The sequence below is a fragment of the Daldinia caldariorum genome, assembly GCF_022478825.1.
Source record: "Daldinia caldariorum strain CBS 122874 unplaced genomic scaffold F4812scaffold_21, whole genome shotgun sequence".
NCBI classification, from domain to species: Eukaryota; Fungi; Ascomycota; class Sordariomycetes; order Xylariales; family Hypoxylaceae; genus Daldinia; species Daldinia caldariorum.
Window position 1 is genome coordinate 486,702 of NW_025953057.1, and position 16,801 is coordinate 503,502.

At 46.4% G+C, this 16,801-nt stretch overlaps 4 protein-coding genes across 4 annotated transcripts; 3 read left to right on the top strand and 1 right to left on the bottom strand.

Moving 5' to 3' along the window:
* Positions 1-695: 695 nt before the first annotated feature.
* Positions 696-3,483, bottom strand: F4812DRAFT_453108 (uncharacterized protein; the record flags this gene model as incomplete). The annotated part of the gene is made up of 3 exons (XM_047936438.1): positions 696-2,186; positions 2,379-3,203; positions 3,256-3,483. The coding sequence occupies 3 exons, from the start codon at positions 3,481-3,483 to the stop codon at positions 696-698; spliced, it is 2,544 nt and encodes an 847-aa protein (XP_047786573.1).
* Positions 3,484-3,804: 321 nt separating this feature from the next.
* On the top strand, positions 3,805-5,345 carry F4812DRAFT_443989 (dynein light chain type 1-domain-containing protein). Its single transcript, XM_047935451.1, has 7 exons — positions 3,805-4,173; positions 4,300-4,401; positions 4,461-4,483; positions 4,546-4,579; positions 4,637-4,698; positions 4,766-4,835; positions 4,913-5,345. Exons 2-7 carry the CDS (start codon positions 4,350-4,352, stop codon positions 4,975-4,977), a joined length of 306 nt encoding a protein of 101 aa, XP_047786574.1. The 5' UTR covers positions 3,805-4,173; positions 4,300-4,349; the 3' UTR covers positions 4,978-5,345.
* Positions 5,346-7,957: 2,612 nt separating this feature from the next.
* On the top strand, positions 7,958-8,519 carry F4812DRAFT_443993 (uncharacterized protein). Its single transcript, XM_047935452.1, has one exon. The coding sequence runs from the start codon at positions 8,238-8,240 to the stop codon at positions 8,481-8,483; it is 246 nt and encodes an 81-aa protein (XP_047786575.1). The 5' UTR covers positions 7,958-8,237; the 3' UTR covers positions 8,484-8,519.
* A 4,900-nt stretch (positions 8,520-13,419) lies between these two features.
* Positions 13,420-15,989, top strand: F4812DRAFT_217615 (uncharacterized protein). The gene is made up of 2 exons (XM_047930409.1): positions 13,420-13,705; positions 13,995-15,989. Exons 1-2 carry the CDS (start codon positions 13,532-13,534, stop codon positions 15,888-15,890), a joined length of 2,070 nt encoding a protein of 689 aa, XP_047786576.1. The 5' UTR covers positions 13,420-13,531; the 3' UTR covers positions 15,891-15,989.
* The last annotated feature ends 812 nt before the right edge of the window (positions 15,990-16,801 follow it).

Genomic DNA, 16,801 nt, shown 5'->3' on the forward strand with positions numbered 1-16,801 from the left:
AGAGATAGTTCTGCTGGACTGAAGTGTTGGTATGGAAGAGATGATCGCCATATCTTATAGAGATTACATTTACTCGACTTCTGCTACTCGGCTATCTAGGAGTGTGACAATAAATGACCCCTCGAGGAGCACACATGCCCTGGGAACCTCCACTAGGAGGTTCCCAGGGCGTCATGGAGAAATGCTGCGAATAGTACAGACGCCACGACCAAGGAGGTCGAGATAAGCACATGACGTCTTTCACTCAGGCGTCGCGTGCTGCTGGCACGCAAGGAGAATCAAATAGAGATGATAAGAATTAACTGCAATCGACTCACCGTGGGAATGTTTTAATTTCCTGTTCTGAAGTTCTCTAACCCGTCTCGGGCCGTCAACGATGGGGAGTTGTGGTGGACTCTGCGGGGGGAATGCGTTTTGATTAACGTACCCATATAGGATCATCAAGTCTAGGACCGATAGAGATTCAATCGGGAGGGGTTGCAGGAGCCACTCAAATGAGGGGATAAATCTGCACGCTATTTTGCGATGCCGAACTCCTGGGACCAAGAAGTGGCACCAGATCTAGCAATGGGTGCCTCTCCCTGACAAGGGATAACGCAATGAACCATTGTCCCTAGCTCCCAACGTGGCAATGCCTGCACTCCTCCAGTGGCGTCAGGCACGGAATTGGAAATATAGGCACATTTAATTACTCGTTAGATCTCCCCTTCGTCTTCATCACCTCCTAGGTTTACCCGTTTACGGCCTGCCCCTGTGAGTTGTTGCAGGGCCATTTTACTAGCTTGGCCGCCAACTTTCCTTTGCATCTTTGCGATTTCTTCTTCAGGATCAATCGCTTCTGCTTCTGCATATTCGAGGATGAGTCTGCGACCCAATAGATGGGTATCCTGTAGGGCTAACAGCGCCGACTCTGCCTCCTTCGGCGATACGAACTCGGCGAAGGCGAACCCTTTACTAGTGGCATTATATTTTTGGGGCAAGCGCACTGATTTGAGCTGGCCATATGTGCTTAGGAGCATCCGGATATCCTTTTTGTTAGCTTGGAAGGGGACGTTCTTTATCACAATCTTTGTTCTTTGGTTTGCGGCCTTCTTCGCATTGTCCTCCTTCCTCCGCTCCTCCGCGGCGTCCCGTCCGCGGTGCGAAGCTCTAACTTGAAGTTTGTGTGCTCTAAGGACATAGCCATCCATAATCTTCAAGGCTGCCTCGGCGGTTTTCTTGTCGGAAAATGAGACAAAGCCGAAGCCCATGCTAAGCACTTGGCCAGGTTTCTTGGGATCTTTCTTTGTCTTCACTTGGGCTGACCTGAATCCTTCGAGGTGCTTGAATTCATTTGCAAGCTCCTCAGTAGTGGTATCCCAATGGAGATTTTTTACAAATAGCGAGCTTGACTCAATAGGTTCTTCAGGTTCCTTCTCCAGTAGCTCAGACGCCGACAGCTTCTGCACAGCACTGGGCTCTTCTCTAGTATGCACCGTTTCAGATTGTGGCTCTTTACCCACAAATAAGTTTTTTGGTGCTTTCTCAAGAAACAAAATCGAGTCCTTGAACCGACGGTATGCTAATTTGGCGAAAGCCGCTTTCGCCTGAGGGGCCTGGGCGAACAGGACAATAGCTATTGTCCCTGTCGGCGGCATGAGTACTTTCAATACTTGACCATGTTCTTCGAAGAGGGTTCTGATCTCCTCTATTGTAGTGCCGTAAGAGAAATTCTTGACTAGAATGGCTGTGTCACCCCGGGGTCCCGATTTGAATGCGTTCAAATCGACACCGTTGGCTACAAAGTAGGCCTTGGTATCTTGAATCGCCGAAGTCTCTGCGATCGCTTGCTTCACAGCTGCGTCAGAGCTGGTTGGGTCAAGCAGTTCTGCTTTTGAGATCCCCAAACGATCTGCAACTGAATTATTTACAGCATCCTGGCTCATAAAAAGTGAATTCCAGTTAAATCTCGATTCCGCCGCCTTAGCTCTTTTCTTAATAATATTTTGTTGCTTTAATGGTAATTTCGACAGTGCGAACTCATCTAAATTGTGATCACGTTTCGCTGATGCTGGAAGAACGTGCAATATTCGCCCTTGGAAAGAAGAGCGATCTGTCTGGAATGCTTTTGTCGCATCTTCTGAGCTAGCAAACAGCACAAAGCCAATTCCGCGATTGTTGGTCGAGTTTTCCATCGGCACATGTACCTATCTTCATTTTAGCAGGAATGGAAGATATGTAACAAGTAGAATTCAAGGAAGAAGGGATGGTTCTCAGACATAGAGCATCTACTAAAATACTGGCCCAGGCTTCTCATCAGATACCTTGTGATATCAGCTGTCCCTATCTGGGATTCATCATAGAACCGAAGAAAACAAAACCTATTGAAAAATGCTTACCTCTTCAACGTTACCATATCGCTCAAAATACGACCGAAGTTCATCTTCGGTAGCAGAATACGGAAGGTTCCGCACGAACAATCTCTTTGTCTTACGGACTGTATCTAGGGCATCGTCTTTCGTTTCTGTCTCAGGCCCGTGCTCATCTGGTTGAGGAGTTGGGTCTTTCATGACTTGATCCTCATCAAGAGTAGCATCAACAACCTCGGGCTCTTGCTCCTGGGTTGGCGGTACAGATATCTGATCTTCAGGAGGGGCAGCGTTAGGCACGATATCTTCGTCGTCAACCAGGTCAAGCAATCGGCTCGTCCGTGACCGTAGCCAGTCCTCATCTGTGGCAGACACACATGTTGTAGCCTCAATAGCACTACTAACAACTGGCCTCGGTTCCCCTTGAGGTTCTTCAATTATATGGGGCTCCGTTCGAGGCTGGCTATTCGCTCCATGGTCCACAATATCTGGGGTCTGTGCCGGCTTTGCAGTTTCCACAGGTTGGCTCTTTTTCCGTCGGCTTGGTACAACCTCGTATTCATCATCAGACGCGCCCTCCTCAACAAGTGCTGCATATTTTGCAGGGGGCTCATCTGCAAGCTCTGTAACAACTCCGTGTATCTTGCTTGTTGAAGTCTTCGCAGGCTGCATAACATTTAAAAACTCTTGCAGTTTCGGGTCGGACTCATTAATCTCGTCCCGCTTCCTCTTCTTCGAGTTTTCGGGTTGTGACTCCAACTCCGCAGAGCGTTTGGTGTTCTCCTGAGAGACACCCGTAGCAGGGATTGGCTTGTTTTTCCTATCTTTAGACTTGGACAATGAGGGATCGGCTATCTGTAAGGAATGTTAAACTAATGCGGACTGGTGCTATACTAAAAATACTAACGGGCTTTGCTAACTCGACGAATATCTTGGACATCCGTACAAAGGAACGGTTGAAATATTTGACCGCATTGGCAGCTTCTTCTGAGCTCTTATAGCCAACATATCCAATCCTTCGGTGAGGTATCAGCTTAACGTCTGTGATTTGACCTTTGGACGCGAAGTGCTTGCGCAAGTCGGCCTCGTTGAGATTCGGTGGCAGACCTTTAACGAAGATTCGCGACGAATCCATGATGAGTGATTATTGGGTATATAACGCGACCGAGAAGAGATTGAAAGTATGAAAAGTAAAAGAGAACAAAGGATTACTACGGTTTGAGTGGCTTTGATTGGAGGACGAGTTCGAGGTCGCTTTGGTAGCGCCTGCAGAACGACTGAAGGGAAGTTGGTGATAGAAAAATAGGGTAGAGAAAAAAAAAATTGTATAAAATTATCTAACTAGCGTATCAGATATTCAAATCTTTTTATCATCACGTGGCTCAACGTCTCTCTTGCGTCTTGAGGCTCTTCAGCCCCACGATCCACAATTTAGCTCCAACTTTACTGTCGATAAGTGGTTCGTTGTATCGGTATCGGCCAATGAGAGGAATAATTACGACCGGAGTACATAATTAATTTTTTGAGTTAGGTACAGGGGCCGGAGGGGACCAATGATGAATTGAATTGAATTGATAGCTACAACAAGTCTACACAGTACAATACGTGCCGACCTCTCAAGTCGCCAAACACGCGACAATTGGGCATAAACCAACCCACTTTGCAACGCATTCAACAACCTTAACTCTAACACAATACGGTCTTATCGCGAAGCTTGTACCGTCGCGACTTTCTTTTTTTCTTCTTTTTCTTCTTTTTCTGTAAGACAAGTACACGAATATATCATTCCATCTTTCTTACCATTAAGCTCGGGCTTCAAGCTTAGGTATGTTCACCGTATATTTACATAAGTCCTCACCCTATCTTCCAGATAATCCATTCGTCTCACGTTGCTCTCACTTCGTCTTGGCCTCAGCAAAGGTGTACTTACTGACCATTATCCTTGCTATAGACTCGCGAAGTTACTACAAAGTCGATACTATTCCCTACAAGTTTAATACAATGGCTGAACAACAGTCACCCCCTCCGGCCGGCACCCGCGATAAACTCGAAGGTCTGTTTCTACGCGAAAGGACAAAAATGACGGTTGGCTAACTTGTCCTCGCCCTATAGCCCAAATCAAGTCTGCAGATATGGTCAGAATTACCCGAAAATGAATAGCGCTTCGGAATAAGCTAAAGCTAACACGGAACGTCAGACGGAGGATATGCAGCAAGAAGCGATCGATGTTGGTATGTGTCGTCATTCAGGGAGCTACGGATTTACGGATTCTGACTTCAAGAATATAGCTCAGGAAGCCATGGGCAAGTACACCATCGAGAAGGACATTGCACAACACATCAAGCGTACCGTATGTTAGCCCATTCGATCTATTTGCGGATAGTTCTCGTCGCCGGCGTTACTAAATCCATCTCTAGTTCGACGATCGAAAGGGTCCGACTTGGCACTGCATCGTAGGAAGAAACTTCGGCAGTTTTGTCACTCACGGTATGCAGCCCTTGTTTCCAACGCGCAACGGTCCTACCCAAATTTAAACTCAGGCTAAGCTAACAACATGGTTCCAGAAACGAAGCATTTTATCTACTTCTACCTAGGACACTGCGCCATCCTGCTGTTCAAGACGCAGTAGAGTAGCGGCTTGTAGTTTAAGACACTAACTCTTGCTCGGGTTCTAAGCTCGTGGTGGCGCTGGCGTTCGTGTTGACTTTTTTTAATATCAAGACAATTCCGAGGACACGAATCATATGATAACGCATACCCTAATCGTGATAATATGATCGCCGCTTCGATACTGGGTCACTGCGTATCGTCATCCATAAAATACTTTTCATAGGAGAATAATATGAATACGCAACATGAAGAACATGCGATACAAAGTACCTGGTCTATACCACAACTTGATATAATTCATAAGATATGTCAGAATGCTGTCGACTTGTGCAGGCCTCGATCTAGAAACCTATATCGATTACAGCTATTATCAGGATCAACTTTCTAACAGGTATACCTATTTGAATGCGTTTGAGCAAATATGTAAGGTACCTAGTATATTCCCAAGGCGGGATATCGGTTCCGCACTCCGCAATTCGGCTCCGCAAAGGTACCTTTCCGCAGACGAAGGTAACCGCCGACTCAGGCTCAATCAACCTTTTATAGAATATTTTCATAGCTACTTCGTACCAGCGACTTCCACCGGGCGAGACCCAGTTTTAAATACATTTGATTGAGTACGAAGGATATTCCCATTTTCGAGGGTTCCCCGTCATTTCGATATACCATATGTGTTGCTAGAGAAGCCCTCGTTGAACCCTGAACTCTGAATCCACACTTAGGTATCATATGTACCTACCTACTATATAGACTTTGGTGTGTCTACTGGCGATATATGGGAAGATATGCAGTCACAATCCTCCTGAACGCACATGCAAAGTCGTCGTACATTGGGGATGCTGTCACATGGGTGAGAATCTTTTGGAACCTAAGCCAGGGTCTAAGAACTACGTAAGCAATATTATTACGAATCCCAAGCTCTATTTGGTTCTAAGGAATGATGACTTTTAACTCCGTACCTGTTACTAATTACATAAATAGGAGTGGTACAAGTATACGCACGCGCACACGCACATGCACATGCACACATGGGACATTATACCTTAGAAGGTACCTAAGGTAACTACGGTAAGAAAATAAAACATTTCAAGGAACGGCATTTTCCCCGGTGTCACACTACCGAACCCTATCTATCAAATAATCACCCCATGAAGATAGATGGATGTTAGGAATCGAGTTTAGGGTATAATAGCATAGGTATGGCATATGGCATATGGCATATGGTGTATGGTATATGTACGTAAATTTGTACTACACATACCTAATGTAACGAATCACCAGCCGACCTTTTTTTTTTTTTCCTCCGCCCGCCCATCCGCGGTCGCCCACCGGTCTGCACCCTCCGAAGAGACTAGATTACGAGTTAATAATCGAGTGATCAAGTAATCGAGCAACTGAATCCGTGTACGCTACTTATTGCTTTACATTTGAAAGTTAATTAATACTGTGTAAGCATGCTGATATGTCATATACGTCTATTGTACCTACCTGATAGGTCTGCTGAAGTATAAAACCTAGACGACGACCTTTTAATTAGTTGATAGTTATATAATACTATGTTCTATGTTAATTCAACCGACCATCGATTCATTCATTCATTCATTCGTCCTCCTCTACCTGTTTTATATATGGTTGGTTTTGGGAAGAGTAAATGCAATTTGAAGCTGAGCCAAGTTAGCCGACAAGATCACAATAAGCTTCATTACTAAAACAAATCGCAAACATATTAAAGTTGCAATGGCGTGGCCGAACCTTTCACCTTTTGTATTATATAGTACATAGTAGTTACTAGGTGCAACTCCGTTGCACCCATTCGTTACCGGTCGTTATAACCAATGGGCCTGCGCGAGTCGGAAAATCCCATACTCCCAGTTTCCAAGTCCACCCATCTGGAGCAGCTGGAGCAGCTGGAGTTATCGGGTCTAGTGGGTTGGATCGAGGATGTGACGGCGGGGCATTCGGACAACCTTCGACGAGTGCTTGCATTCCCGCAACCCGCTTTCTTTTGACCTTACCTTGATGCGTCCAATAATAGCCCCGTTATTTGATCGACCTACTACTACTTAGGTACCCGTCACTCCGCACAAGTCGAATGGGTTTAGCTCCTGTGACATCTTAAGATGGTGTCCGTACTTAAGACTGTACCTAGGTAGGTATCTGGTTGGTATTTGTGTACCTGTATCGCTTGGCCCGTGAGCGGGAAACTCGGGCAGCTTTTATCTACCAGATGAAATGATGCATGCAATAGGTATAATACATTAAATACTAATACTAGAAAAACCTGGTAATTGTCTATCTTATTTATCTGCAGCCACCTCTCTTTAACTGTAGACAGTAACTGACCTGACCTGGCCTAACTACCTCTAACTCAAACCTTGACGCGAAAGGGGGAAAAGCAGGTTGTCCTGGAGATCTTTAGGAGACGCACTAACAGTAGTAACCCAAGACCCGGAATTCCCAAGCTGCTAATCTAGATGGTATTATGGACTAGACTTTTCGATAGGTGCTAACTTAGCCACATAAGTAATAGCCTATACTTATTAGGTCCGCTTTCTTGCCCGACTGAAAGCCAACTGTCGACCGAAGAGAGAGATAGGTTTTCTATCCAAAAGTTTACCGAGCATTCGGATGTGACAACTAATTAACTTACCTAACTAACTAAATATATACCTATCAGATGTACAATACAGATTGATGAGGGAATACCAAACCCCCTACCAACAATTATCTCAGCACCCAACCTTCACATGAAAGTTGACAAGTTCCTTTTCTGACTGATAGCCCAGCACCCCTCCATCCCAATTTCTCGGGCTTCGGACCTTTTTGCGCTTTTGCTCGTACGTACGAGCAGTCTTGAGGACGAGGAACTTGAGATCTACAAGATGCCTTGTCCAGGGGTCCCCGTACGGCGTGCGCAGACGAATTGGTCTCTTAGCAAGGGGTGTGCACGTAAGGTGAATTGGCAGGCAAATCCCTCCCCCCCCCCCCCCTACCCATCCATACTTTCGTCCCCCTCCCAGCGCATACATAGTAGAAATGTTTGTTGCGATGCAACGCAACAACTAGCACCATCCTTGGGCGAACACTATGAGATGATGGGCTTTGCAAATCTGTAATGTTGGTGACGAGTGACGACATGCTTGCCTTTCCCCGGATGATGTGTTAATAGCAAAGGAGAAGGCCCTGGCTAACGTGGAAAGCAGTGATTGAGTCTATATCAAATAACCATATCGGTAGTGTATGCGTGTGTTTTACTCTTTCCATAAATGTTAGGTATGTATGTGTGTATGTGCGTTAGTTAATCATACATTTCAACCGCGGACGCCGCGATTCGTTCTTTTTTTATGTTTCTTTTTGCTTGCGTATAATGTACAGGGTATAGTCCAAGCAGAAGCAGCTGAAAGAGCAGTCAAGTCAGATCGGTCCTACATAGTCAGGTCTACTCATTCATCCATACATCCATACATCCATACCTACCTTACCTACCTACCAACCTACCTACACACATACATGGTAGTGAGGTAGTATCTATGCGGCAGAAAAGGATGTGTGGGGCAGAACGCCACGTCCATGTTACCTACCCAGACGGAATTTCCAATTCCTCTCGGTCGTCGGCCCCTCGTGGCGGCTTCTCGCCCGTGCAGATTCTCGCGTGGATGACCTGCAGCAGATATCTAACGAGGAGCGATGAGGATGAGAGAGCCGTAGGTCGTAGCACGTAGCACGTAGCACGTAGCTTCTACCGCACCGTGCCCACGCCTCCAAACGATGAGTGCATCACGAGAATTATAGACTGTCATAAACATCACCATTATACATTATATCAAACAACACGATGTGTATGGTAATTTCTCTTACATCTGGCAATAAGTCACGTACCCGTCGGGTTCACCCTCCATCAAGCTTTCATGTAAGCTGAATGATGTCAGGTCGCAACGCCTCTCAGCTAGCCTCTGGAGAGAGTGCCCAGAGAATTTGCAAAGTAAATTGGTAAGGTCAAGCCGTGTACAGGTAGATAGATTTGCATTTTTATCCGAGTCCCAGGTTGCTGTGCTTACTCACTGACCTCTTTCGTGCTTAGGATGATGCGGGTTTTCCTGCGAGTTCGCTACTGAGAACTCTAATTCCCAGCATTATTATGATTTTTTCTTTCTTTTATGGGCGATGATGACTGACCTGACTGACGTTCCTGGTGTCAGTCATACCATAGCCCATAAGTCCATAACCCATAGACCATAACACCATAGTTATGGTATATGCAGTGTACTACCGCATGTCCTTCGCTTGAACCATCCCTTTTTGGTCTGGCTGATGAATGTACCATTCCTAAATTTGATAAAACGGGGACAATTCAAAAAGGTACTGGCTAGGTAGCCAAGACTATACCATGGTATTATTTAGTACCGACCATATGTAGGTAGGAGTAGTAGTAGGATATAGTTCGCTTGCGTCTTATATCTAAAGCTTGGAATTTCGTGTATATTGAAATATTAGTTGTTATAGTCGCATTGGCGCATTGGTGTAATGGGTGAATCACCCTTCTCCTATCATAATCCGTCTCTCAAAATATTGGTCTTTTCACGTTGGGAAAGGCATTGGTTTAAATAGGCCAGTCCGGAGGCAGAGGGAGATTGTCAGGGACGCCAGAATCCATCGTGCGTACCTAGGTAATGACCCTGAAGATTCGGTAGGCTACTACGTACCTAACCTAATGTATGTGCCATCCAAGTCCCACCGACAACCCTTGGACCTTACCGGAGCGAATTCCATTGGTAGACTGCTGTGGGGAGCTATCCAGCTTTGTACATAGATGATACATATCCAGCTACCTCTTACGGGCCCTCCCCCGTCGTACCTGAAAGTCACCTTGAACCTTCTGTAAATGGCTCCATCGCCGCCTGTTCTCTCTCACCGTTCTTCGCGAGTAGCAACAAAATATCGTATGGCCTTGTAGTATGCCCCATCTAGATTGTTCCCCTCGAAGCGTCAAGCGTACTTGCTATTGTCGGTCTCGCAATTCTTCAGAGAGAAAATAATTGTCAAAGAATTCCCCCTCCTCCCTCGAAGCGTGGAGTGCCGTTGATGGGACGATCTTGACGTACGGCGTGCCCGTCTATTTGGCTCCAGTCCAAGGATAGGTACGGATACAGTCGAGATTGGACAATACCCGCACGGTCGCCGCCGACGAACAGAAAGAGAGAAGCTGCTGCAGACCATATGCCGTATGCTCCTATTCTGTTTCAGTCAGATCTGGGACATCCAATTTTTATCTTACCTTTGATTTTATTTTATCTATTTAACTCGTAGAGATTCGTTCCCCATTGGCCCGAACGGCATTTAGTACCACAAATCATACCCAATCGGGATTCGAATATCTGCATGTCAGCACGCCGGCGAACCCTTTTTGGGGCCCATTGAGCCATCTCTGAGAGAAAATCTTATATCTGTTACGCTCATTCGTACGGGTCTCTCTCTCACGGCCTCTCTCTAGGTTAATCTTATTGTTATTATTATTTTTGATGCCCTAGATTATAGTCAGCCGAGCCGAGATGTCGTTAGGCACGTAGAGCATAGATAATTTTACGATCTTCTGACCAACGCATACCAATGCCTGCGTAGATGATTCATAGCACGTTAGCGATGAATTGTTCCAAGTTAGAAAATTCTCTCGATATGTTTGGTTACATGTCCCGGCAATCTACACGAAGCACTTTAACAAGCAGGACCCAGCAAAACCAGGTACATAGCATAGTACGTCCCTAGACATTGCATGTGCCCAGGGCGAATTCTGATTCAACGAAGAAAGGACACCAGTGTTACAGCAAAATAGAATGTTCTATTATTTCTTCCTATTTCGCCTCGTATTTGGAACACTTGGGGCTAGGCCTTGACAACTAAGCACAACTAACTAAAGCAGGATGCACAGATTATCTTTTTTCCCCGTCGACTCATTCGCAACGGCTCGCAATGATTCGCAATGCCTCATCGACGCACGTACGCACGTATGAATCAAACCAAATCTAAACCTCACTCCTGACGAGGACATTCACCGAACTTTCCTTCTAGACTGTCATAAATCACTTGAGATGGATGGATACTCATGATGAGTTGGCTCGTCTATTACCACATCATGGCTCTTTCTAATTTAGTGGCACGATTGTGAGCCGCAGTCTAGTGCAATGGTAATCTCTAACTGGTATGGTAGACTTGTATGGTAGAGTATGGTAAATCTACATGGGTGGAAGAGCCCAAGCCGGATGATGTAATTTAGGTCCCGGAGAGCTAACCAGCACTCGGCTCTCCGTGGGCGAAAAAAAAAGGGCCAAAGAGGTACCGCATAAACTATATTTTGCCTCAGGTGGTTAGGTACATATGTGTAGATCTGTGTATGTCTGTGGCGGCTTTCGTCACCAAGCACTACGAGAACTAGCCAATGGTTAGTATAGATATAGTTAGATTTTATAGTTGTTCGTCGTGTTCGTCTATTCTTTGCATTGCGAAGATGTAGAAAGGCTTGGCAACTTAGAAGGATCTTTCCTCGCCCCCTTGTATCAAAGTTAAAGTTAAGTACTGTAGAGAGGAAACCGATGGCCGTACCTATGATGGGATACCTATCTCGAGAGAAAGGAAGGGGGAGAAAGAAAGAGAGAGAGAAAGAAATTGTATCCCAACAGGTACCCACGTTCGTTCGGCTGTTAGATCCTCCCTCACAGCGACAGACACACATTAGCTTAGCTACGCATCTGCGACATGCATTCATCGTACCGTTGTACAATACGATACGATGGAAAAGCACGGCGTTGTAGGAACATGACCACACGATCAAACGACCACGCCTAACATATTTTATTTTTTCTATTTTATTTTCCATGGTTTAAACCATATTGAATTGCATACGTAGCGCATCTCACACACATAACATCCATTAGAGCAGTAGTCAGTTTGGCTTTCGTGGGTGGGTGTAGGTACCTAGCCTCCAACCTTTAGAACCCTGTACGTATTGTACATGTAAATAATAACATTTTGACATGGCAGGCCGCAGCATGGAGTTGGACGATGTACATACATGTATACACGTACCTAGGCGGATTACATTAACTAACTCGAGTTTCCGCCCCAGGGAAAATGCATGCAACTGTCCATCCGCAAATCCATAATCCCTGTCTACCACTGAAAGTACATTTTATTTTTTCTACTATGTTAGGTGCCTTATGCTGCTGTAACCTAGCGTTCGCCCTACTGTACCGTCAGCGCTCTTACCCAATAATAGCTTATTCCCTTCGGTTACCTTAGGTACCATCGTACCTAATGTTGTACCTACATAGTACCTAACATAAAAGTACCTATATCCTGGCTGTGTCGGTGTTCGGTTTTTATTCCAGCTGCCATTCTTACGAAAGAGGCAGAAGAAGGCAGAGAAAAGGCATTGAAAGAACGTGCTACCCTTACTGTCATCTTTCCAAGCCGTAGAATCTGTGTCACGAATTTCTTAGTGAATTGGCAATTCTTTCTTCTCAATGAACCCAACCCCTATTGTTACCCTTTTCTCTTCGGTGTTTGTGATTCAGGTTCTTCCACAGTGCAAAAGTTTGGTACCTTGATCGCTTTGAGTTGGAAAATAAGTGACTCTACTAATAAGGTTTAGTTTCCATTTAGCTTCTAACCAAGTCAGCCAGCCAGCCAGTCAGCCAGTACGAAGTACAGGTCATAGTACTGTGTTACTACCTGTATAAAGCCATAGTTTTACCAGCCAGTTTACCATATACCTATATATGTACTAAGGTATGTATCAGTTATGTATGTTATGTATGGGCCAGTGGGCTTGGGCGAGCGGGAGGAACTAGGTAGGATTAGGAAACCTGGAAACTTAAGCAAGCGCGGTACTTACTCTTTACTTCCTGGGACTTTCTGGGACTTCCTGGGACCACCCCCGTCATGCTCCACTTCTAAGTACCTTTAGTATCTTTAGTACCATCCCACCCTATCCCATCCATCCATCCATCTGTGCCTTCATTTTCCCTTGTTTCTCCTCTTGACCAAGATTCGACGAGACTATTCCGTACAACCTCGTACTCCCCATACCCGTGGACTTCTCTCTCTCTACTACTCACATCACAACTTACAACGCATACTCACTCTACCACTTCTCTGCTTCTCTGCTCCTCTTCTTCTTCTCTTCTCATCTTCTCATATCCTTCTGCCCCGTATCTCTACTGGTTCCTACTGATCCCCCCCAGTTGTCATTTTCCTCGCAACTTACTCTCGTCCTTCGACTACATATTCGACCTCGTATCCTCGGAAGCCTTCCTTCAGGTCTTAGCTGTAGAGCCATGTGACAGAGCTGCATAAGAAGTCGGGTCATTGTCAAGTTGGACTCTTATAGTCTGGCTAAGGTGCGGAGCTTGTAAGCTTGTGCAGGTGTCTCTCCTCGACAACAACCATACGGCATATCATCATTCTTATACTATCATTGTCCATACTTATTATACTCGTAGTATCGGCCTGCCGATATCTTCAATTCTTTACAATATACCCTTTCTTCACATCGTCGACCCATAACGAACTCTTTCGCTATGGCAGCCCTCGCGATTCCCGATGCTGGCCTCCTTTTGGAGAGCTCGCCAACCTCGAGCGATTACCTCCCGTTACAAGCCTTCGGTATCACGTTGAATGACAGCGTGATTGAGGATATGATAAAATGTGTACAAGGGGGTCAAGAGATTGAATTGACCCTAGGAAGTAATCCTGTAAGTTTGCCTCTGCCAGGTAGTTTTCGCTTTAGTTTAGGTCGTTGTCATTTTCGAATAAGCAGGAGAGGCGATAAGGTGTATTGGGGTAGTTGCCTTGCACTGAATGCCTTCTCTACCTGAATTCCTGGCTGCCTCAGCTCTGCGGACTACGACACCTTAGCACGGATTGTCAACCCTACCTACCTAGGTAGCAACCAAAGTTGCACGCATGCACCCAGGCAAACCTGCCTGATTTCTCAATTGGATTCCTGAACCATTGAACTAACATAATTCTCTCTTTTTACAGAGCTTAACTTTTGGTTCGACAGAACAAAAAGTCAAAACAAATTCGCTGTCATACGATTACGACTTGTATCTCACGAAACCAGAAGAATCGGCAAGCAAAGCACAACGATTACCAAATCCCACCATGTGCATTCTTAGCAAGCCACCCGCCAGTATCCTGGCGACCCGAGCAGCCAACAACAAAATCAAAGAGACTAAACGAATCACCAAGCCTAAGCCTTTACCTGCGGGAAGGACCGCCATGGCCGGCGCATTGTCAAGTTCTTCCACCAGATCGCTACCAACGAGTCCTGCACTTAACGGGGTGTCCTCGCCGAACCCAGCCTTTTCCGCCTCCCAACAGCTCCTGGAAAAGAACAAGAACCAAAGGAGTATTCTAGTCCACGAATTGGCCTCGAGAGATCGGACATACGAATATCTCTCTGAGATTTGGAAAGGTGCCGAAGCAGATCTCAAGCGAAATGTGGAGAAGATCGCCAATTATGATTCCTCGACAAAGAAGTACAGTCTGCGACCGGTGTTCTGGAAGGAGCTGGACGTATGGAACTACGATTATCGCAATGAAGAGGATCGCCGCGCGGCAATTGACAACGCCATTAGGCAGTACGACAAGTCACGCCTTCCGACCTCTGCAGTCGAGTGGGAGAAGTTGCTTACCCCTTCTGAGCGAGGCAAGGGTATCGTCTTGAGCAAGCTGCAGGCGACTCTTGCAAAGGGAAATGTAACACCAACCCCTCGGGTTGGCATGAAGAAATCGGAGGATGGTAATAAGAGTGACGTTGATACCAAGGCAAAGGGCGAGGCCATGGCCCGGTCTAATTCGCAGCCGCTAGGAAGCAAGGCGAAGAAGGTCAGCGAGCGCGAAGCGCAGACGAAGCGCTTATTCTCAAACAACCCCAAGAAGCCCGCTCCGAAAAAGCCGGTCAGCAAGGCCAAGCCAGCCGAAGAAAAGGGCAAGAAATTCCTTTCTGATGAAAAAGTGATCGACTCTGAAAGCAGCGGGGACGATAGGCCAGTATCCAGAGCTAGTTCGATCCAATCAGCGTCGAAGCCTGTTGAGAGGCCTATCAAGAAGCCTGCTGAGAAGCCCGTGGAGAGATCTACCGAGAAGCCTGTCGAAAAACCTGCTGAGAGGCCTGCTGAGAAACGAATCGAGAAGCCAGTGGAGAAACCGGTGGAGAAAGTGGTAGAGAAGCCCAAGGAGAAACCTGCCCCACCGAAAGCGAAGCCTGTGGTTCGAGCACCCCGCGCTCCCGTGAAACCTACCAGCTTGACCTCGCAGAAACGGCCCCGTGAAGACGATGATAGCAGCTCGAGCTCAGGGGCCCCGCTTAGCAAGCGAATCAAGCCAAAGGAGCCTCCTAAGCCATTGTCCAATGTCACCAACCTGAAGCACCGCCCTTCAGACGCGAGCCAGAGCTCGAGAAACGCCGCCGTGGGAGGAACATCTTCCAATATCTCGATGAGAAGCAAGAATACGTCACCGACCAAGTCATCGCCACTTGCTTCCTCGCCGCCGACGAATGCCTCCGACCTCGAAGATCATCAGGCGCCTGCGCGCCAGACCAAGCCACCCGTCCGTAACGGGGAGCGTGCCGCTAACGGGGTGGCAAATGGTAACTCGACAAGTACGAATCAGAACAAGAAGCGCAAAGATCGGGATACCGATCAGTATTCCTCGCAGCAAGCCGCTCCGAACAAGAAGCCGCGCGTGTCGCCCGACGTACTGGTCAAGGCGAAGAAGTTTACAAGATTTTACGAGCGGTACGAGGCATTGCATTACGAGATCGCGGCGCTTAAGGAGCCGCCGGAGGATAAGCTAGCGGACCTGATAGACATGCGGGAGCGACTTTCCATTATGAAGTCGGAGATCTCACAGGCAGTGGCGTCATACTAATAATGTGTTACGAATTCTGTCCATTGCCAGCATATTGATCGGGTGGGGTGAGCCAGTCAGGATGCGGACTCAAATTTGGAGATTTTATTGGGCGTGGAACAAGGGGAAAGTAAAGGTGGCAAAGTGAATTTTCTAATGAGGCTGCCTTATTATTAACTACGACGAATGCATGCGCTTGGAGAGGTGGTGGTTATCTGATGCTGATGCTTTTTTTTTTCCTTTTCATACTATTACCCAGGATGGACATTGACATTTTGAGCGAAGTTTGGCTTTTGCATTCGGATGACGTTGATTTTTTTTCCTTAATACCAAGTTCTGGCATCTATTGGCCTAAGGACGGACAGCATATGGATTTTACTGGTTACCGGCATTCGGCACAATAGGGCATCGGACAACCCAAAAAACGGCGTGGATTATTTGATGCATGACCGTTTGGTCGAAACGACATGATTTTTGAGAGTATAGGAAATTTGCAGTTTGATGCATTGAGCTACATACAACAGCGCATACAGACAGGGGTACAAGGAAAACAGTTGCAGCAAATAGGCTGGCTGTCAGATAGGTGGAAATACCTCTGTAATGTAGTATGAGAAATACAGGAATGAATTTTGATAATTATTCGAAAGATGCGTGCGCCCCCGGATGAGAACAGAGCGGGAGGGGAACGGGGAGGTACAGTAGATGGCAGCGTAGCACTTGGGCGCTGGCGATTTGTCTACCTAACGTAAGGGTATAATAGCTGGCACGGGCCTGACGAACGTCTGGGCTGAATACGTATATACTTGCATAGGAGCATGAGTACAGAATCGGGGTGGAAAAGGGGGGGTTGCGAGATGAGGTTTACACTGATGACGCGGTTTGTTGTACGTATGAAAAAGGAGACCGTCAGGTATTCGATCTTAAAAAGAGTC